This window comes from Amphiura filiformis, chromosome 18 (assembly GCF_039555335.1).
Source record: "Amphiura filiformis chromosome 18, Afil_fr2py, whole genome shotgun sequence".
NCBI lineage: Eukaryota > Metazoa > Echinodermata > Ophiuroidea > Amphilepidida > Amphiuridae > Amphiura > Amphiura filiformis.
In genome coordinates this window covers 36,910,375-36,934,799 of record NC_092645.1, presented here as the reverse complement: position 1 = coordinate 36,934,799, position 24,425 = coordinate 36,910,375, and the positions used below count along the sequence as shown (strand labels likewise).

Genomic DNA, 24,425 nt, shown 5'->3' with positions numbered 1-24,425 from the left:
ACTGATTAAATCGGATCTTCTCTGGCTGTGCACATGTGACTGTTTTCATGTGCGATATCGCAATAAAGTTTGTATTAAAGCTTCAGTTGGGTAACCGATTATAAAGGAAACGAAAGGAAACAATGGTATGTGTACCATTGTTCACGAAATGAGACAATGGCGTGCTTTTTGTAAACCAGCATTCTTGAAAATGAGCAACATAATGATTGTTGACTTAACACGGTTTGGAAATAATTTCTTCATATTTTTGGTGTTATCTGTCGTTTACATATCCTTCCTAAAACACAAAAGTACGACCCTCTCCAAACACCTAAATTAGCTAAAAATTTAGGACATGTTACAAAACTATATTGTCTAGAATTTTAGAAGAGTACTTTTAATATTGGCCGGTTATTTTTCACACAGCGACGTTAACTAGGCAATGTACTATTACCTATAACATTAACTAAAACACCAAAGTACGAATATTTCCAAACATCTAAATTAGCTAAAATTTAGGACATGTTAAAAACTATATTTTCTAGAACTTTAGAAGAGTACTTTTAATATTGGCCGGTTATTTTTCACACAGCGACGTTAACTAGTCATATCCCCATACTGTTAACGTAGGGCTATTTGTAGGGTCACGCGTCAATGGGAAAGAGCACTGTGTATTGTGTATAGGAAAACGGACAGTAACTGCAGTATGCAGGGGTAAGCCGATATATCGATCACTGCACCGCTTTGCCGCGGCGGCAGCACCGCTGGGAGTTGAATTCAAATCAACTCGGAGCGGTGCCGCTCTGACGTATGAGAACAAAATGGAGTTTGGAGCGATGCTGAGCGGCAAGAGTGGCTTTCAGAGTCATGCCGCTGCCGCTCGACGTTGTGCCGCTCCACTTGCAGACAAGTGCAAGCGGCATGATGAAGCGGCACACAGTGTCAACACGCTATATTATAATTTTTTTTTTTTCATAAACCTTCATACTCCGTTGGTGATCAATATTCTATTGTTGACACAGATATAGAAAGTTTACATATACATTGTGATATACACGTGTGATCGAATTTTCTATATATTATACACGCACCTGGATCTAGCCCTGGACCCAGTGCCGTGACCAGTACCCGCTGGAAGTAGTCCTCTGAAGTGGCTCGGCCGCTTCGCGGCCTCGTAGTCCGAGGAACTGAGGCAGTTCTAACCTGGATCATAAATGTGTTCCTTTATATAGTTGTAATTCCCAAATTAAATATATCACAATTTTAACTTTCGATTTAAAAATCGTTACGCCAAAAATGCGGTAAAAATGTATCCAGAGCAAACAGTGATGGCCGCTAATTAGTGTATTTAATTTCAAGTTAGTGTATTTAAAACAAAACCTTGGTTTTACCTCAAAACAAATCGAATTTCCTTGTAATAGCAACACCATATGGAATACTAGAGCATGAGCAAATTGTAATAATGTGTAGAATAGAACTTGATGGTATCTCATATGATAGTCGTACTATGCTTAGCCTGAGTCGCTCGGTCTATCTCGAACAAAATCGCCATGCGTAGCTATTGAAAAACGAGAGGATTCGCCGTACTATCACGGCAATTTTGACACGGAGATATAGGGATGATGACGGTGTTCGGCACGCCGTTCAGCGGCAAGCGGCAGAAAGTATGAAACCAACATAGGAGTCAGTTAGAGTCTATACATCGGCAGGGAACCAGCTGAAGAATATTACAGAAGCATGTGCAGGTGGTGTCTCCGCTGCTCTTCTATTTCAGTAAAAATAAGGATCATTGGTCGTTATTCCATTTTGACATCCAGAAGTGTGGGATCCACCTAGACTGCCCCGGGTAATATGTTTCGAAGATCTGGCGATAATAGTAGCCTTCCTTTGTTGTGGGTGTGTTAAATGGAAAACGATATGGAGCTTCTTGCATCATATTCTCTGTTACCTGAATTTCGACGAAAAACGAAAAAAAAAGCTGTTGATCTACATTTGAAGAGCTGAGTTGCAAAAGAGCTTACCTCCACTTTTTTGAGAAAAACAGTTTTTTTTAATTGTGCAATTATTACTTGTTCGATTTGATTCATATTGGTTTGGATAAAGTGTTGATGGATATAGAAACTAAAAGAATAGGTTCAGTACAATTTTCAAGCCTTTCTATCTGTATATTTTATTATTTATTTTATATCACGCCTATTGTGGATGCAAGCCCTTTTGCAGCACAATTAATGTAGCTGTTTTCTAGAATTCGCCTTTGCAATCTATGTTATGCAACTTGACTACTTGCTTTTAAAATCAAAAAGAAAAATTTAAATATTATGAATTTTTAATTAAATTCGGCAAAATGCCATTTTCGGCCATTTTTTGAGTATTTCCGAAGATACACTTTTTGTTAATTAAGATTAATTTTTTCAAGTGACCCAAAAACAGTTCATTTTGGTTTTAAAACTTAAAGACCATTCAAGGCTACTATATAACATCAACAAATTAAATTAAAACTATTTTCCTAAAATGTTATATTAATTTTAAGTTCAAATTTCCGGAAATTCCGAAGATTTCCCGAAGGAAAATATACCATATCTCCGGAAGGGAAGGTGGTACGAAGGTCAAACCACCACCAAAATGTGTACTTTTACCCAGACTATCATGTTATACCAATAACTCAATTTCGACCAGGGGTGGACGTAAGCCCTTTTGCATCTCAGCTCTTCATTTGAAGACCTGAGCGCAAGAAGACCGTAAGTCCACTTGGCCCCTCAACATGTATAAACTAAAGTTGCGTAGAGTTTCGTAGAGTTTGGTAATGTTTTATACATTTTCAGGGGCCAAAATTAATCTTTCACAACCTTTCATGATGTTTTCACCCTGGAACATGTATTAAACATTACTAAACCCTAAGAAACTATACGTAACTTTAGTGTATACATGTTGAGGGGCCAAGTGGACTTGCGGTCTTCTTGCGCTCAGGTCTTCATTTATTAGGATCAAGAAAGTTTGTATCAGGCATGCACGAAGAATTATTTGGAGAGCTTAATTTGCATGGTTTCATTTTGGTGTAAAAGCAAACGTTAATTAAAGTATGTAATTGAATTGAAGAGTGCGTATGGAACGTGACCATGCATAGATTCCTAGCCTGAAAGTAAGACGGAGTACCCAATTTCTGATGATGGTTTAATTAAATCTACCTCTGAAGGAAGCGGGACGGTTGGGATCCCTTAAAACCGGTTTAACCCACCAGAGGCTGGTTCTAAGTCCAGAGACCTCAGATAATTGTTTGATACCTACCCAAGACAAGGCGGAGATATGCAGCCCAAGAAATTCTTCCCGAGACACCTTCAAAGAGGCATCATAATGGGGGAGGGGGGGGGTGCTCATATCTGTATAAGGGTGAAACAAGGCTCCAAAGCTGACTGCTCTACCAATGAATTACTTCCAGCGTAAAGACTGATTATTAATGGTATTTTCTACCGATATGGACACCTATCAACGAGGGGCGTAGCCAGCTTTCTTGGGGGGGCAAAAAAATTTTCAGGGGTCAAATTGTTTGTCTAGAAAAAGATAGGTTTTCATTATCTGTGATGTATATAGTTACTTGGGTAGAAAATGATAAACTGATTTTACAGGACAATTGCCATTAGAACCTATAGAGCTAGAACTTTTTGCCACTTTTAAGATATTAAAATATCTTTTCTAACAGCCTGAAGCTAAACAGACAAGTTGGTACAAGTTTCATGAAAATCGGAGCAACTTTTAAATTACTTTTTGACCCCTGTATATCTTGAAAATTGACCTTCGACCCTTTTTGGCACATAACTCCGCAACCAAAATTTATATATTTGTAATTCTAACGACCAGGCGGATAATTTGCTATGCTAATAATGGGGTCATTTTGAGAGACTCAAAATAACGCTTTCTCACTGCCTTTTTGGATGCAGCAGGTCCAAATTAAGATACCTAGGTTATCAACTTTTACTAACAAAAAGTGCCTTACGAAAGTTGAATTATTGAAATTTTGTCTAGCATGTCTTGTCTATAACATACCTTTAATTCAATGGATTCCTTAAGTACATCATACCATGATGTCTTTGCTGAAGCTATACCATCACTGAAAATATCTTTCGGCCTCCAAAGAACCTCATCAGGAATCAAATTCTTCTCATCAAATGACTTGCGAATGAGGTACTTCTCAATTCCATTCTGTGGCGCTCTTAGTTCAGCTGGTAGCGACAAATAGTATGAGGTAAAATAGTGGTCCAGGAACGGCATACGTAATTCCAATCTATGGTAAAAAATGTGAATGCAAATCAGCGAATGCTTGCATTAAAGTCATAAGTGATTGCTCCACAGCGACGCCCTCAATTTTTTCTCAAATTTCTACTTTTTGCATGATTGTAATGCCCAATGGTGTATAAAATTTTACGTGAAAGATTAAGCCTGAAGTGCTTTAAGTAATTTTTTTTATTAAATCCGGAGATCTCCGGTTTTATTCCGAGTTCACCTATCTAGTGATGGCGAACACATTTGGTAAACGTGTTATCATTGAATCCACTTTGCATTGAATGCGTCGACAATGTGATCAGTGAAAACCAAACATTTAAATAGAAATCTATTCTTTATGCAAATCACATATTATTATTATGAATCTTTTTGTGTTTCTGACCAAATTTACATTATATTTTGCCATTTTAACCTAAAAAGTGCCAATTTTTGTTATTTACTTTCTGTATCATATTTCACCAGTTTAGCTTCAATATGGCAAAAATTTTCGCGCATTTGTAACAAACTGATTTTGTCGCCAAAAGGTGCCCCCTTAAAATTTGTCTTGCCCCCCCCCCCCTTGCCTCCCCCTCTGAACAAGTGCTGGCTACGCCACTAAAGGGGGATGTGTGGATTTCATTAACAATAGCCCAATTTCCCCTTACCCATGTGCCGATGTTGATCTATCGGCTCTCACGACATCAAAGAATGATATACTTTTCAGCAGTCTTCGGGAATCTGCGTCTCCTTCTTGAGGGCTAGGTGCTTTGTGAAAGTAGCTGTAGCCTTGAGCCAACTCATCGCTACCTTCCCCAGCGAATAATACGACAGTGTCTGTTCTCTCCTTAATGTATCGGGATAACAGATATAAAGCTAGACAAAAAAGTTGGAATTATGCATGTAAATAATGTCTATGTATCAAAATTAGAACAGGGATCTGTGACATTTTTAACAACAAAAAGTTAAAAATATAAAACCGCTAACAATAATGTTATGTTGTGCTACTATAACAGAAAGATCATGTGAATTTTATGATCTGACAATCTGAAGCCAATTCGCCTTAGAAGTAGTGATGTAGTTTTACTGGGTTTACACTATTTTTGCATGTATTGCCCAGTACTATAAGCATAATGCACCATGGACATCAATAATACCTAGATCGCCAAAGGACCAATCACGTAGATGACCTAGCTGGAGGAATGACGGCGATATGTAAATTAGGTTTATGTTCGTGGCGTCATTTTTTGTCAAAATCATTATAATTGTTATATTGTGAAAAACCATTTTTTACTCGCAAGGGTGACAGTTCTTGACGTAATTTCGCCATTTTAATTTTTACAGACGACTCGACCTTTTGAGGTCATTTAGTAGACTTTTTCAACAGTCGGGTTGTTTTCGTAACAACGGTTCGCCCTTTCAAAAATTAACTTCGACGTATACGTGGTACGATTCTTGCTACAAGCCGCCAAATGTCAAATATCTCATGCAGAGGCCAAGATTTCAAAATGCACCTTTTTAATCAATCAAATGACTCCTCTCGACAAACGAAATAGGAAAACAATGTGTTTGAGAAATGTATAACATCGGAATCGGATGCAATCATGGGTCAAAGGTTATACATGTGCATAATTCTATTGGACTTTGGCTGCGTTAACTCTGAAGGGGGCATGACAATATAAATTGCGCCACAATTATGAATCATAATTCATAATTTTAAAAGTATATAATGTTTGATATTTCTTATGTTAAGGGGAGTAATCTGACACTAGTTTCGATGAAATCGGACTATTCTTAAAGTTTGACCTCTGTGTATGGAAGTTTTGACATTTGATTCCTGAACTAACCATCTAGATATCTAAAGTTTTATACCCTGTGATAAGAGGAACAATTTGAGATACTTTATACCACATGATTGGCCTATTTTTAAGTTTAGGATCCATTGTGACCTTCGACCCCTCGTGGGAACCACAGGGGGCAAAGAAAAAAATAGAATCAATCAATTTGTTTTATCCTTTCAGGAAATTTCATTGTTTCCACTAAATGTAGCAAAAGAAAATCCCAAACCCATAGCGCCATGTACTTCAGTGCTCTCAATCAATATCTCAAAGTATGTAATATGTGAACTGAATGTGTTATCTTCATGACCTAAAATTCGTAGACAATAATTATTAAAATAAAATGAGCCTAAACTGGGACATAACGTAATGAAAAAATCTGCAAAATTGACAAATTGTCAATTTGTATTAGTATGTAAACAATAACAGCAGAGAATATTGATACATTGACGTAGTGACGAGACTCTCTTGTCAGCTCTTGTCGGATGGATGGAAGCGAATTAATTGGTATTGACACTTACCCACTGATCCATGTATGGTGGCAGTATCATATGTTTCCAAACATTTGATGACATCGTCCAAGACCGCAAGACCTTCTTCAGGAGAGAAGAGGACCTCGTGGTGTTCGGTTCCGAGATGTTCTGCAACCTGTTGATGTTTACAGATTATTTATATCATACGACTATTATATTATATTATATTATATTATATTATATTATATTATATTATATTATATTGTATTATATTATATTATATTATATTATATTATATTATATTGTATTATATTATATTATATTATAGAATGAAGGTAATTTTTATTGTCATGCATCTATTATCTCATATGTGATGCGATCAAGCAAAATCAGTCGGAACTCGAAAATATTGATTTTGAGATAATACACAAACAAAGGAAGTATTTCCTTTTGTTTCCTCTTGTTTTGGAAACAACAACAACTGGTCCTTTTGTTAATTTTATTAATGGGAGGTGTTGGGGTCGATTCCCCACTGGCTACGGGCCTGATTATGATGATTCGAAGACACAGCATAGACGTACCTTTTTCGCAGCCATAGCATCTGGACTGTCTTCCATGCCTATTGTGAATGTCTGGATTGGATATTTTATCCCTGTTTCACGAGCCAAACTTACAACAAGTGCTGCTGTAAGACTGGAATCAAGACCACCTGTAATAAGCAGTTGTATGTAAGAAGAAAGACTGGAATCAAGACCACCTGTGGTATTTGTACTATAAAGCAGTTGAAACAAAAACGGAATATATTATCTTTATTTACATTAACACTGTTTGGTTAAAAACTATAATTTAAAAAGCTTTGATGTTACTTTTGCAAACAAGGTTATTTCCTCTTGAAGATGATAGGGCTTGAAAAATGACGAACATTAATGTATACAAAATGAACACAAAATGCGTTAGACAATGGGCTTTTACAGTTGAAATCCACACTACCCCTGTGGAAGATTTTGGAAATGCCTTCCACAGGGGGAGCAAATTTTTCAAATATAATTGGTCAGGGTTAATCATTTTGAAACCCATACACCCTCTGTATTATGACTTTACCTTTATCTTCCACAACTGGAGTGAGTATTTCAAAAGGAAGATACCTAATTTATCTATTCTAATCAAAAATCATACTCCCTCTGTGGAAGACTTCAGCTAAATCTTCCACAGGGGTAATGTGGATTTTAAATGGAATAGCCCAACTGATAAAAGCTCGATATGAACGCATGTATTTTTTAAAACCTACCTGAAAGTAAGCAACCCATTCGACGGTTAGCCAACAATCTCTTTCTTACTGCTTCAGTAAACAGGAGCCGAATATTTGAATACACTTCATCATCTGAGGAAAATGAAGAGAGATTCAATAACAGCAGGAAAAACCTGTACTTGTGGCCCTTGAACATGTTTAAACACAAAATGTGGTTACATATGAGGTTTTGCTTTAAGCATGTTCAGGGGCCAATGACGATACATTCGTTGTGGTTTTTGTCATAATGCCGAATAAGATAAGAATATTATTCAATTGTCAGCCAGAGGGCAGCATAATTAAAAAGAATGTAACATACAGTTTTTAAAACGTTATAAACGTGTTATATACCGGTTTTGGTTTTATTAAAAAAAATTTATGATATTAAATGTCGGGTTATATAAAGGTCATGAAAACGTTTTTTAAAACGTTTTACATGAAAAACCACGACAACAATACTTTAATAATGTAGTCAAAATTTTATTGTAAAACATTTTTTTGCAAAATATTGTGTCAATTCTTTAATAACACTATGTTAAAAATTTTTGCATCTAGTTTTCAAAAACGTTTTTAGAACGTTATTAAAACGTTTTATACCCTTTATATAGCCCGACAATAAAATGTTTGCTGTAAAGCGTTTTGTGTTTAATTGACGAGCATTGTAGTTTTTTTTTTGTTTTGTTTCTTGTTTGTTTGTTTGTTGTTTTTAATTTTTATTATTTGCTGTTGAATTTTCTGTTTGGTAACTTTTCTGTTAAAGGGGATGGCTACCTCTGGCCTTACTGGCCTTTCGGCCATCTCCTCCATGATTCTTTGATGGTATTTTAATGCGTATTTTGTATTTCTATGTGAATTGTGGAAATAAATAAATGAATGAATGAATGAATGAATGAATGAATTTAGATACATCAAATTGTTCATCTCAATATGGGCGCTCCAAAATATATACTTTTAACTTATATTCTATCTTATATACTGGGGGCTCCAGAGGGAATACAACATAATACAACAACAAAAATAAAAATAAACAATAACAGTTGGTTGTGGAATCGATCTAGTGACCCACACCTGAAATTCCGTTATCCTTCAGAGGCTGGTCGTGTGCAGATCCGTCGGAACACGCTTTTCAATACGGATTAAATGCAAACCTCATCGTGACATCATCAAAGCAGTAAAGTTCATTTCCCATTGAAAAGGCGTTATCCGACGGATCTGCAGTCGACCATTCTGTCCTCCAGCATGACTGCCATTTTAATTGTTATTGATAGTATCTAATGTACTTAGTGGGATAAAAAATATATTCAAAAGGATTTGTAACGGCGCTCGTTTTGAAATGAAAAAAAAAAGAACTTTTATCATTCAAATTGAAGAGTCTTAAGTGGATCTAGAATGATAGTTTATTGCGTTTCGACAGCATATTTTGTGGGACATGAGAGCACCTCAGACCTATTGAATTGCATTCTGAATACGAAGCATGTCTTTCTGATATCAAATAATTTTCATTTTTTGACAATCACAATATAATACAAATTTTGTATCATCACTGTACCCAGGCTCTACTCCCAGGGCTTATGTTATATAGTTACTAGCCATGTACAGTGGTGTAGCATGAGATATCCTGGGGGTGGGGGGGGGGGGGGGGGCACAGACCACTATAATGGGGGGGGGGGAGGGAGCATCACCGGGCCCTAGGGGCACCCAATCACCTTTTCTGCAATTTTCCTCAGGGATTTTCAAAATTTTATATCGATTGACAGGGGACATGATGCCCTACCCCCCCCCCCCCCCCCCTTCAACCACCACCCCCACCCCACCCCACCGCTATGATGTTACACCACTGGCCATGTATTTTCTCCTCATTTACTTTTGCAATTTGCTTATCTTCATGTTTGCTTGCTCTTATTTAGTGAGATTAAAATGGGAAATCATGAAATTAGAATTTTTGTCATTGCTATCAGCAGTAGATAGCAAAATATTCTAAAAATAGTACCATGTCAATTAGCTGATTTGCATAGTAAAAACCCCTTCAAACTGACAGAAACCAGTCTAATTAAGTTTACCAATGTCCAAATTTATGATTTATTAAATAAACATAAAAACATAAAAATTCTTTAGAGTGCACACCAGTAAATAAAAGTCTCCTACACCCTGGGAGAAAAAAATCAGTGTTTCAAACGAGGAAACGTGCAATACGACTGAACTAAATCCATTAGAAAAGGCTTAAAACCCAAAAATATTAGGCCCTGATTCATATTTAATCCTCATTTAGGCCTGGGAAATAGATTGTCTGTGAAAAATGAGCAGGATCTGACTTTTTATTACAATTTGGCCAACTTTCAAAATGTGTTACATTTCAGAAACACCAAGCTATTCGTAAGGTGGCGTGCGCTGTATGAGCTATAGGGTGATCTAGTCGGCATTTTTCTGGAAAAAAATGCTGGACTCCGTATATAATTTCTACAATAGATGACTTCATCTGACCTTCGACTTGCAGAAAGGGTAAGTTTTGAAGACCTGAGTCGCTCTGGAGTCAAGAAAATGACGTTTTCCTAGACCCTGTTTGTACAGAAAGTCAATGGGAGCTATTTACTGGTGTGCACCCTTATGACACCACATTGAATCCAATGTGACTTCAAGAAGTAAAGTTACAAGCATATGATTAGACGAAGGTCCAGTTTCAAAAGTGACAAACTGGCCTGTTCAAAACTCCACAGACTACAAATCTGGTTTGAGAGTGGTGAATGGCTAATTTAAGCGTTTGGCTTTAATTTAAAACAAAAAGGAACAAAAGAAAACTGAGACAAAAGAACTGACAAATAAAATGAAGTTATGAAAAGTACAGAGAAGTAAAAATTGAAATAAAAACTGCTTTAAATAACGCTTCATTGAAGAAACTGTGTTGTGTCTTTTTATTGCGCTTGTTGGAATCTTTTCAGTTTTAAAACTGGACCTTCGTCTACTCAATTGCTTGTAACTTTACTTCTTGAGGTCACATTGGATTCAATGTGGTGTCATAATGTGCAGGATTAGATAGAGCATCTATTAAAAAAACAAATTTACCCCAATATTGTTCAGTTTTAAAATTGTGATTATTTTTCCAAGTGTAAGGATACTTCATTGGCGCAGTATATAAGATGTAACGGTTGATATGCTTCACAGTCATCTACACGTTAATCATACCTTTGTTAGGGTGGCAGTTCTGGACAATGTTCCGCCACATGGGTAAATTTTCGAGAGAGTGAAACTGGCGATGTAAAACCTGTGTAACCTTTCCAGTCTTGGCTATATCATATTCCTCGTAATATCCAGGGAGACATGGTTCAACATGTTCAATAGAACCGTTGTTTTGAAGCAATCCCACCAAGCCTATGTTGGAAACAATATTATTCAAAGCTGTTATATATAATACGGTACATGGTAGAAGGTGGACGCATGTAAAATGGGTTCTGTTGCATGGGCGAATTCTTAATTTGACTGGGCTACCATACTTACATCTGACTACGCCACACAAGCTGAATTTATTGCTGAGTGACGAGCGATTTTTGTATAAAAACAAATCGCTATTGCTCGGCGATGTAGTATAAATTCAGGTATAGGTACACCACCCACCATGTGCTTTATTCTGTATGTATGTATGTTCTTATTTTTTCCTTTCTCTATGTCAAGCATATTTAGGCAGCTGAAATCTAGGAGATAATGCACAAGTGACCTGGTGAAGGGGGTCGCCATAAATAACTGATCAGAGCATTTTTAGAGGAGACAAGTGTAGTCAACAATCGGGCTTATTATCCTGATCGGAACCGACTGTAACGAGATCTTTTATCATCTATGCCTGATGAGCCACGGGGAAAGCGGAATTAGATTAGAATTTAATTTTTGGGTCCTGCGGGGAATTGAACCCGGGAACATGATCTCGCACCAAAGGCAAATACCGGAACCATTGGGTCACGGTCTTTGCCTTTGGCAATGGGTCAAAGACCGTAACCAAACGGCATGTGCCCCCCCCCCCCCCTGATTGAAGGCACAAGCCATTTTTTGGCAATTTTCCTATGGGATTTTCTAAATTTTGCAATCGCTGGGGGCGGCACATGCTCCCCCTTCGTACCCCTATGACGCTGCTAAGGTTCTCAAAATAACCAGATTCCAAAATGTTACACCTAAATATCAAAATATGTTTCAGGCGCTAAAATTGATAATTAAGCTTTTCATTTATTCTTTTTGAGAGCACGGTGGCTGAGCGGAACGGGCTCCGACTCACAATCGGAAGGTTGCGTGTTCGAGCCCCGGCGACGCCATCGTGTTGTGCCCTTGAGTAAGGCACTTTATCTCGATTACTCCTCTCCACCCAGGTGTATGAATGGATCCTGGCATTCTTAAATGCTGGGAAGGTAACAGACTCGCTGTGGTGAAGTCTGGCCCAATCGCCAATGAAAGAGAGATGGGCACTCCGATCACTGTTTATACAGGATCGTTTCATTTACCTTACCTTATTCTTTTTATCGGATTTAAAGTGATAATAAGACATACCCTTTCCTTCGGAGCAAACGGCCAAGAAGCCATCTTTCTTGAGTAAACGAAACACGGGTTTAACGCCATAGGTATCCCTAGAAATGAAAACCTGAGAAAAAATAAACGAGATGGTCATTGACAGAAAACGCTATGATATCTTGCGCTTTAAATAAAATTGAAATACTGTGAAAAAATGTTGGTTACTTTTATTGCTTAGATTAATGGTGGTGCCGGCAATGATAAGCTGATATAGGTAGCTGCAAAAAAGCTGACGTAAACAAATATATTACAATGTCAGTCGTTCCAGAAGGCTTAAGTTTTATTGTCGGTTTATTGGCGAATATTATTCGGTTTTTTTTTTTTTTTCTTCACAATCGCGCCATCAACTATGGGGAGAAAATTGTGGATATTCGGGTCCTTGTCGATGACGGTGCGCGGAGACGAACGAAAACAGTTCTGCGTCTCATCTTTAGCATCAATGTAATTGATAACCGTCTATTTTGAACGGGCTTTCTGCCTAGTAATTTCGTCAGTTTCGTACGTCACGTGACGCGTGTCCTGTACCGCCTGGTAACAGCGGCTGTGGCTGCATGTCATCACGTGATGGTTGTAGAGAATGCTTTATTTGTCTCGGTCCCAGCCGGTTTGTGTTCCTCCGTCACTAAACAAACCGTCTGGCGACAACCCCAAAATGACGATCGCTGATTGGTTAATGAATTTCCAAATAAAAAAGGTTTTCAATTGGCTATGGAATCCATATGGCTGATGAATTAGGGCGTGCCTTGTGTAAGTGACACAAACATCGTACTTGGTAGATACCCGGTGTAGATACCGCAAACGCGAAATGTACGCTAGCTTGCAGCCACTTAAGCACCAATCGTCTGATATCGCCTTTCATGTCAGCGACTCGCAGCGCGTACTCACATACACTGTGTTGAGTTTACGGGGATTTATATCACCGCATGGCTATCCATCCACTTGCCTTATTTGGCAACCCAATATTTTACCGAGTCAATTCAGCCAATCAGGAAAGACGTACTATGAGGTTGTCGCAAGACGGTTTTTAGTGACGGAGGGGCACAAATCGGCTGGGACCGAGACTTATTGCTCGGCGATGTAGTATAAATTCTGCTTTCAGGCAGCAAAGTCCCTGATTTGTTGTTTAATGGTTTATGGAATGATGTGGGGCCGTAGTGGTCAGCGACAACCTTTAAAGTGTGCTGAGGCTTGTGGATCAACGTATAGGCGTTGTGCCTGTGCGTAGCGCACTATAAATCACTGCGCTTTTTTTTTTTTTTTTACACCACCCACCCTGTGCTTTACTATATACATGTATGTTCTTTATTTTTTCCTTTCTTTATGTCAAGCAAGGACCGGGGCTTTATTACATTATGAGAATTGTTCTTTACTCGCTCTTTACCTTTCCCGCTTTGAGGTCAAGAAGACAGCACGCGAAGACACCGTCCAACATGGCCGCAGCATGGGCCATTCCAAATTTGTTATACAGATGAATGATGGCTTCTCCGTCACTTTCTGTTTGATACTCAAAACCGTATTCCTCCTGCACCTGCGGATACAAAACATAATTCATGACAGTTTTATATTAGAAAAAGTTAGAGGACGTTATCCCATTTACCCGTGTGTGGTGAATTGACTACGTAATAATCACATGCACACACTCAAGGGTATAGGCCAATTGCATGTATCCACTCCTTTCGAAACCGTATCTTGCTAAACAAAATAATTAGGCAAAAATATCACAATTAATATTGATTTGAATAATTATGTTATCTTCATGATCTTAGAGCCAAAAAAGTTTTTAAAAACTTAAAAAAACCGACACAGGTATCTGATGTAATTTCAGCCAAGCATTTCACTGTTTCGTAGTGAATGTGGATGACGGCGTGCTGCCATTCATACTACAGTTTAAGTCATAGAAATAACAAACTCACTCGATAGTATCGACCATAAGGTATATTCTAGCCAAATTTGGACACCATCCGGTGTTGGTCATAATGCCCATATTTGGCATTTGAAAAATATACGAATAGTATACACAGAAATATATATAAATTCCAACACACACGGAAAACAGCTAGCGCCTCTTTTGATGTTTACTGAGGTATGGCAAGCGTGGCCTTCAGCACGTAAAATTGGGAAAGCTATTTAGCATACCAAAAGGCTAGTTCCCGATACACTGTGGAGGAAGGAAAGTGGTTATTTGCGTAGTAAATACACTGTTAAATCACGGCGAGATGTAAATTAGGTGATGATGCCAGAGCTCATTAAAGTGTGTCACTAGGTGTATTGCAACTTGTTGTAATGATCAGCACAAATGCAAAAAAAAAAAAAAAAAAAAAAAAAGCTTGAAGACTCATCCATAAGGCCCAAAATGAAATTTACCCGTTATACTCCCGATCCCGGTCAGAAATTGACCGTGATCGTCAGTCCCTCCCCTTATACACAACGTTGCCATAACGTCATATAACGTTGTCACTGCGTTTTAAAGTTGTAGGCGTTGCTACAACGTTTATGACGGGTGGGGAGAAGGGGCAGAGTGCTCTTTGACCAAAAATAAATGAGAAAATCGGAAAATCGGAAAAGCAGAGGAAAAGAAAAGGGCAAAGGAGTCCGCATCGCAACACAAAAAGCATCCCGATCATGATTGGGCTAAAATAGTGTAAAATGCCGAATTTTTGGAAACTCGAATTAAGGCTTTACACGTGCAGTTTCTCTGAAAACACCCGTATATGTGTAACATCGGTTAGTTCATGAAAAAGAAGAAGTGAAATTTAGCAAAACGCGACGAGGTTTATTTGCCCGTAAAGAGCTCTATTGTTCCGCTATTGTATCCGCTATTGTATCCACTATTGTATTATATTCATAAAAGCTACTGCAAGAATCGCGGTAATCTCTGATATCGCTGGTGTCTACCGCCGGCGTTTCGCATTTATTAACATTCAAAATGATCCGATACTCTTACATTTATAGACTTATTCGTGCTTTTTATATAATATTCAGAAATTGCAATTATGAAAACTACAAACTTTGAAAGTGAAAATATAGTTCCATCGAAAATATATCATACTTACCATTTATTTTCTAAATTTTTGTAATCGCGCCCAAATACTCCCCGCAAATATCTTATACACGATTTTATTGATTCATTTTGGGCTTACCAAAAGTTACCGGAGAAGATGTGAGGAAAAGGAGATAGATCCACCTATCCTCAAACAAAAATATGTGTGCTGCCGCTCATTTAAAAGTAATCACGCTATTCAGGGTTAACAATAAAATACAACAAAGGGATTCGAACCCATGATGGGTGTGATACACAAGTCGCTGCTTACTAGTTTTAGGGAAAGGTCGGTGTCTGTATATCATCATACTATGCATACCATGCATGCAGACCCTAAAATCCAGTTATATTTCAAATAAAATATGACCGAAGTTCCATGACAAAATAATTATAATTTCTGACGCTTGTTGACTCTTTCAACCTCTATGATTTATGATACAGACTATTTTCAATTATCAAAATATCTTTATTAGGTTTGCAGAAAATGACAGGAAAATACATAAAACAATAAAATAAACATGATCAACAATCACCCTTTTCTAACAAAATCCTAAAACACTCTCCCTAAATAATTAAAATAATGTTCCAAAATGGGCGGATTTTGTTGGAATTTTTACAAAACTACATTTCTTTCTTGTAGTATCCACGTGTGGTATCCCATCAGAGCAACAGCTACTTAACACACACGTGTCATATTTTCAAGGAATTCTCTATAGAAACATTGGAAATATTTCCAATTCTGGAGTGAAAATTAATCAACCGTGGTCGGCAGCACACATCACATCAACATGATCAAAGGCTACTTTCAAGTAGATGTGTATACTACTTGAGAATAAAGGACTATGAATAGGTGCGACAGGATTACCTACGAGATTATCTCAAGGATGTAAAGGCCGGCTTACACGATGCAATTTTCCATGCAATTGCCTGTTGCACAGACCTTGGAAAAAGATTGCTCCGTGTATTTGGGATTTGCAAGGAATTAATCCCCCATGCATCAGGCAAATTAATCCCCCGAGCAACAGGCAAAACAGTAGCGACATGCTCTACTTTCAAGGTTGTTGCATGCAATCTAACCTCATCCAGCCAATCAGCTGAGTGAACACCGACTGGTCACTGCATTCATTTGGGAATGTGTAGGGACCAGCTTGATTCACCATCCACAACATGATAATGTGCGCACATGCTACAGTATACACTTGTAGGCCTATGTTGTTGTTGGTGGTGGTGTTTAGCCCGTTTGATCTTAGTTTTCCTTAGCCTTTTCTTTATGGAAAATTGTATGGATATACAGGTGAGGATGGCAATATTTTGCTTTCAGGACAACACATTTGGATATTATTACGAAAATCATTAACCACTACTTATGTTTTGAGTATATCCCAAACATATGGCCACGCTCAAGGAATTGCAAGGCCGAACATTGCTTCGTCTATTTTGATCAATTGCACAGCTTCATGGTCAGTGAGCACATAATCTCACCCACTAAGTAATGGGCCTTGCAATGAAAATTTCATCGTGTAAGCCCACCTTAATTCTGTTCTCCCTCCTCTTCTTACATCTTCTCTGGTACTACAGACCTTTTTTAGGCCACGCACACAGAATATTATGTTACTCCCCGACGTAAGTATCACAAATGCGGGCCTGTATCAAACACCATTATGTGAATTCGAAATAATAACACCTATTCATTTATTCATTACAAACCTCTTGCAAACTGGAATGTGTATGTGGTGAATTTTAATTTTAATAACCGATATATGCTAAGGAAACAAACAGGTACTGATAATAATATTATTCAAAATCAAGAATAATATCAAACAAATCCTCCTACTCGAACAGTACACTTAATTTAGGCCCGGATTTAGGCCTGCATTATGATTATAGACCTAAGGTAAAAATACTTGAAGAGATAACAAGAAACCTTTCGTGCTTTGCTGATCCTTGCTGGATGAAGGTCATATTGATCTATTACGTGAGTGAAATCAAATAGAGGCCCTGCATGAAATTATCGATTGGCTCCAAACAAAGGATTTGAGCCGGTGTCCTTCACCGTAGTTATGGCGGAGTGCAGTCCATTCAATCAAATGTTGTCATCAACCTATTTGATCGCAGGGTTATGTGTGTGAGACGAACTGTCACGGTAGATTGCAATCATGCTTTTGTTGAATGCATTTGAGTAGTCCGCCATATTTACGGGATGATACGTCACATGCAAGGGCTCTATATGTCGTTTCCAGTCCCTGGCCGAACTATTCGCTGTCGTAGTGCACGTTAGTAACCATTGGTTACTGCTCCAAGCCTGGGCTCATACACCTGTTCCGAATTTTGATATGCCATAGGCTTTGTGTTGTGATCATTTCGATCAGTGGTTCGTAACAAAGAAAGCGTGATCCAGTTGGCCTAGCAACGGTTATATTGTAACGTGCACTACGACAGGGAATTGGGTTCAGCTATTAATTTTTTAAATAATTCTTTTACCCCATGCAGCTGATTGGGGTGGTTACGGGTCGTTAAAACCACTAACCGCGAAATGAGGATGTCGAACTAGTTAAAAACTGCTAACCGCGAAATATGGATATCGAACTAGTTTGCCCTCGCAGCTTTAAAAACCACTCATCGCGAAATATGGATATTCAACTATTTTGCCCCGCAGGGCTACAAAGAACCACACACCGCGAAATATGGATATCCAACTAGTTTGCCCCGAATGATCTACAAAGAACCATTAACCGCAAAATATGGATATCCAACTAGTTCGCCTCGTATGGTTTCAAAGAACCACTTACCGCGCAATATTTATAAAAAAAAAAAAAGAATTAATATCTACCAAAAAAGTTTCAAAACGTAAAAGGTGCCAAGTTTAAAAATCTTTCCTGTGTGGCTTTTCACCCTTTTTAAAACTTGGTCCCATTTATGAAAGTTTCTAAAGACCCATACGAAGTCATCTTTAGGCTCCTTGTTTGTTTTCTTAGTTGTCAGTGTTCATTTTGTAGAGTAAATTAATTAATGTTTGTGCTTGATTGAAGTTTTTCCGTAAAAACGTTATAATGTATTTTGATTTAAGCAAAAGTAGCAAATACTCACTTTGTTAAATTCTTCATCGTCTTGTGCGATTCTGCGCCTTATGTACAGATGTAGGACCTATAATGTAGCAGGTTGACAGACAGTCAATTTGCTAAGTATATATAATACTCTACTACTCTTTATGAACACGATTATATTGAAACATAGGCCTAAACCTTCAAATGTTTTTGATAATACATAGCCTACGTCATATTGCACCGCTTTCGAACAGTCTTAAACCTAATTGTTGCATGTAGAAATTATGACTCATTCTTCATGTTATTACGGTACTACTTTACTGAATGGGACCAAGTTTTAAAAACGGTGAAAAGCCACACAGGAAAGATTTTTTAAACTTGGCCCCTTTTAACGTTTTGAAACGTTTTTTGGTAGATTATATCTAACCGATAATACCCGATCAAAATGATGCAACCGGGGAAGTTCTTTTTCGTCTTTGCCCCGATATGTTTGTAAGTAGGCTTAGCTCCTCCCCAACCACGAGAGAGCTGGTTACGCTCCTTCCCGTGTCTGTAATGTGTCACGGCGGCCCTGCGAATAAGTAGATATTTCGGAAAGTGTTTCTTCATTTGCGATGTCAAGTTGCCAACCGGGATATTTAATCACTAAGTTTAAGCCCATCAGGGCGAAGTTTAACATTTATCCCTTAGATGACCTTTGACTTCGGATGACCTTGATTTAGTTTTGCCATGTTCCCCTCATGTAGGATTCCACCCAAAAGTTTTGAGCCCCCAAAAACCAAAGTTAAAAATTTAGCAACGGATGACCTTTGACCTCGGATGATCTCGATTTTACTTTTTTCATATGAAGGATTCCACCCACAAAGTTTGAAATTTAGCCCCAATGTGACCTTTGATCTCAGTTGATCTTAATTTCATTTGGCACATATGGTTCCCTCGTATCAAGGATTCAGTCCACCCACCGAGTTTGAGCCCGATTGAACCTCAAATTTGGTGACCTATATGACCTTTGAAACTCCCCCTTCAACAGCGCACGCCCGGTACCTATAGACCTTTTTCCCTCTTTCCCATCATGCACTATTCCAGGGGGGTATGAGTGTCGCAAAATACATCATCTCCCTGGGGGAGTACATAGTCATGTTCATTACATTCTGGAATACGGACATTTCGGCTGGTGCCTTCATCACAAAAAAGGAATCTCCGATAATGATGATAATGGCGCCACATTCACTAATACCTTTCGGGGGCAAAAAACAACATTTCTATGCCTTATGGACATGGTGTCGTCGCCAAAAAAAGTTTCCTGTTATTGATACCTAACTTTGTATACATTTTATAGACCTAATGGTGAAAAACTTATGACGGGACACGCAGTGATATTTTACCGGCGTCCGTTTCACTTTTTTTTCGGGGTTGAAAATAAAACGAAAACAAAATCTCTTATACAGATGTTCTGCATCGCTCCGTAACTGCATCACTCGTGTATTCAATAATTGCATACTTAATAACATCGATGGCCTTTACGATAATCCGCATATATATGTACACGATCTATGAGGTTGATGAACTACGTCATACCCCCTGGAATAGTGCATTGTGGGATAGATGGAAAAAGGTCAATCCATGTCCGAAATATCGGATCGATGCGTAGAATCGCGGCGAAACGCATAGCCGGATAGACACACCGCGCTCATTATTTTTAGTATAGGCCTATAAGAAATATATTCGATCCTATACCATCATGACCTGGACTTTTTTTACTACCCAAAGTGTTCAAAAAATCCAAAAATCTCTTCTTCAGTGGTTGGTTTAAAGAAACGTATGTAAAACTGTTTGTATTTTTTAAATATAATAAAAAAATCGCTACCAGTGTGACTTATACTTTGTGCTAGTTTGGTTCAATAAAATTCTCATTGAACTTATCAGCAATTATCTTAGGATTTGGTATTGTATCCCACTTACTTACACATTTTTGAGACATGTTACGCCTTTTACTTCTCAATATATTGTTGAGAATCGTCCAAGTATTTCTCATAATGTACCTTTTCGCCAGCCGATAGGCTGGCTATGTGTTTCGTAGTTCGGCGTTGTAGACACAAATTATTATAGCCTATTAGTATTGGTATGAATTATTTTATTTTTTATGGTGAAAATGTTTTAAAGTGTTGATATTCGATTTGTTAGGAAAAGAATGTATGTTTTGCCGTTTCAACGAACGAAAACGAATGAGTATTGCCGAAGTTACGACTTTACAAGTTATAGGTTAGGCCTACATGTAACAATAATTATAGTTCTATATCAACGTGATTAACGAAAGAAAATTATATCACCTATGACGTCATATCAGTGGCATTTGACCACTGAGACCACTGAGCACAGCATGATATGTTTGGTTGCGTGTGAGTGCATTGGTCATGTTGATAACAGATCTAATGTTGTTAATGTTTATCATCAAAGTAATTATCTATCCTATCCTGTATCAGTGTTATGAATAAAAATGACAGAAAATATTATTGATAATTGCTATCTTAAACATCAGTTTGGTCTTTTCAACGGGAAAAAATCTGATGCAAAATAAAGTTGTTAGGGCCTAGTTATAATATGCCCCCATAATTTATCCATGTAGGCCTATAGTATTGAACAATGCACCCCGTTTTACATGCACTTATAGATAAATATATAATTGTCTTACTTTATTAATTTAATAACCTACATATTGATTATAAATAAAATGACACACAACTAAAATTAATCTTTTTTGATTCATAAAATTACAATCATGCAACAAAATTATTGAAGAGAAAACACACAATGCAGATTATAGAATGGAGTAGGTAAGATGCCACGTCCACAGCTTCGCAGGAGTTTCGGACTAACAATCAACACATTCAGAAAAATACAGTTTAAAAGTGAAGATTGCAGTAAATAATCAGTCCTTTTGATTAAATACATTTATAATGTGCTTGTCATTATCTATATACTATAGTAAACGATTGCGAATTAATATATAATTATAGCCAATTAACTAAAAACTGTAGTGTATTTCCTAATATTAATAATAAGCATGTGTAAAAGGCAGACAACACAAAAAGACAGAACAATTTGGAGTAATGAATTAAAGAGTTGACAGGAGTTATACGGTCGTAGGAATTGATATTTTTGCTCTTTCAGTGTGCATGTTCTCATCATTGATGGTTTGGTGGACTGTCATAAAACATGATGGATATAATCGTGATCCTAAAAAAATGCCTTTCATGGTGACCCAAACTTACTTCGATACGATTTATATTTAGAAGTGTTTTCCTCAGTTGGTTTTGATTATAATTTAGGGTTTTGATTATGATTTCTTGTACAATGTACTCTCTTAAATGTGAAGATTGGGATGAGGAAAAGTCCCAATTTAGATTGAGAAATCAGTCTTTTGAGAAATTCGATTTTCAATCTAATTTTAGACTTTCCCCTCAACACAGTCTTTAAGATTGATTTTTCAATCTTTCGTTTTAAGGGGGGTCGATCTTTTGTGCGTAATTATAGCGGGCCAGGGGATTCACTCTATCATTAAAAAAAATATTTGAAGAAGTCAAAGAGCCCTGGGAATAAAAACTGTAGTGTAATTCACGCCAGATACAATTTCTTTATATATACGACAAAATTAATTTTTGTAATCGATCAAAAACAAACGTTTTATATCAATTTTAAATTTAGCCTGAATCCGTAAATATGGTACCTCTCGCCCTTTTTTAGGTCAAGGCTATTTTTACCCAGGGCTGTCAACTCTCACGCATTGGCCGTGAGTCTCACGCATTGGGTCACTTTCTCACGGTCTCCCGCCAAGGTAGTATAATATCACGCCTAGGTAATAAATCTCACGCCAAAGCTTGAAAATGAGTAAAATCTCACGCATCGTCATGAATAATGTGTTGCTTTGTTGTTTTTTGACAGGAAAACAAAAATGGGATCTTTGGGTAAAAGGAAGTTTAGTAAAACAAACAAGGGGGTTGTGGGTGAGAAGGAGTTGAAAAATGGGTGCCAATGTGGCCGCACATCCCCGTCACCCATCCCCCGGTGACAAACTGTCGGAGTATTCGTTAGTAACATCTCTTAATTTAGTATCAGTATAGCATGTATAGTCACCGTCAATATCAAAATATTTATACAAATTTTCATCAATGTACTCTCTAAATTCCAAAGAGTGAAAAAATCAATCCTCCTCGGAGTGACTCTTCGGGTCAATCGAAAAGATTGACATTTCAATCTACCAAGAGTGAAAATCACATATTTGTCTCCATACGAGTAAAATTTTCACTCTGCAAAGAGTGAAATTTCAATCTTTTATAGTGAAATTTTAATTATTTTCACAGAGTGTTCCCTCAACACAATCTCTCTCGATTGAAGTTTTTTTATGTTTATTAAATTTAAACACACTAGATTGAAATGTCAATCTTTTCGAGTGACCGAAGAGTCACTCCGAGGAGGATTGACTTTTTCACTCTTTGGAATTTAGAGAGTAGTGGTTAAATGGTAAATTCATTGTATCATTGCAGTTACACAAAAACCAATAATGATTGTTATTTTTCTACTCAGAATCAAATTGGTACATGATTTATGCACAAAACATTTACAAGTATTACATAATGAGTGTTCTGTGAATTTTCTTAACACGTTGTTGGCATACAGAATAAGGGCTACATTCATAATATCAAAACAATATAAAATGTACAGAAAACAAAAGCTCAATTTCAAAACAATTAAAAAACAAAAACAAATTATTTGCACTCAAATAATGTCTACGTACTTTTTTATAATTGTAAATTTCTCCGTTGTAAAGCATCCTTATATGAGGAAGAGACGCGATCTTCATCGGTTGCATGCCAGAGACCTCGTCCATAATGGCCAGATGGTGGAAGGCAATGCAACAATTCCGAAAATGATGAATGTTTTCCACGCGAAATGCATCGGGGCCTCGATGAGCGATAGTGAAAGCACAGCGAACCTGCTTGGTGACATCTTCGTCACTACCAAAGATTGCCCAAATTCCACACATGATGATTTGATTTTGATCAGTTTTATAGTAACCTACTCGGGAACCTACTAGTTCCGGACTGTAGCAAGTTTGACAAGTTTTACAAAATGATACACGCAACTCCGAACTCGGCACCCACTTTTTTGGATAAATGTATTGGTAATGTCACTGGCTTTAAACTTTGGTAGACAATAGAATAACCATTGATTGACAAAGTTACCCCTGCGTCCCTGCGTATTGACAGGCACATACCGTCACTTCCGATGTTGAGTGCCCCCCGGGCAGAAAACACTTGATAAGAGTATGGGCGGCCATGAGGGCCAAAAGGGTCTCAAAACCACACAAGGGTCTCAAAAGTACAATAAGGTCTCAAAAACACACAAAGGTCTCAGAAATAAATACGCAACAAGGTCTCAAAAGTATAATAAGGTCTCAAAAACACAGAAAGCTCTCAGAAACAAACACACAGTAATGTCTCAATAGCACAATACGGTCTCAAAAACAGAGAAAGGTCTTAGAAACAAACACACAACAATGTCTCAATAGTATATAAAGGTCTATAAAAAAAACAAAAACAGAGAAAGGTCTCAAATACAGAGAAAGGTCTCAAAAACAGAGAAAGGTCTCAAAAACAGAGAAAGCTCTCAAAAACAGAGAAAGCTCTCAAAAACAGAGAAAGGTCTCAAAAACAGAGAAAGGTCTCAAAAACAGAGAAAGGTCTCAAACACAGAGAAAGGTCTCAAAAACAGAGAAAGGTCTCAAAAAACAGGTAAAGTCAAAAACAGAGAAAGGTCTCAAAAACAGAGAAAGGTCTCAAATACAGAGAAAGGTCTCAAAACAGAGAAAGGTCTCAAAAACAGAGGAAGGTCTCAAATACAGAGAAAGGTCTCAAATACAGAGAAAGGTCTCAAAACAGAGAAAGGTCTCAAAAACAGAGA

General features: G+C 37.5%; 1 protein-coding gene across 1 annotated transcript; it reads right to left on the bottom strand.

The window, feature by feature from the left end:
• Positions 1-1,317: 1,317 nt before the first annotated feature.
• On the bottom strand, positions 1,318-23,707 carry LOC140138642 (asparagine synthetase [glutamine-hydrolyzing]-like). The gene is made up of 10 exons (XM_072160384.1): positions 23,260-23,707; positions 13,762-13,908; positions 12,360-12,450; positions 11,013-11,198; positions 7,833-7,925; positions 7,126-7,253; positions 6,593-6,719; positions 4,902-5,109; positions 4,021-4,258; positions 1,318-1,927 (listed from the first exon to the last, which is right to left on the bottom strand). The coding sequence occupies exons 1-10, from the start codon at positions 23,506-23,508 to the stop codon at positions 1,766-1,768; spliced, it is 1,629 nt and encodes a 542-aa protein (XP_072016485.1). The 5' UTR covers positions 23,509-23,707; the 3' UTR covers positions 1,318-1,765.
• Positions 23,708-24,425: the final 718 nt, after the last annotated feature.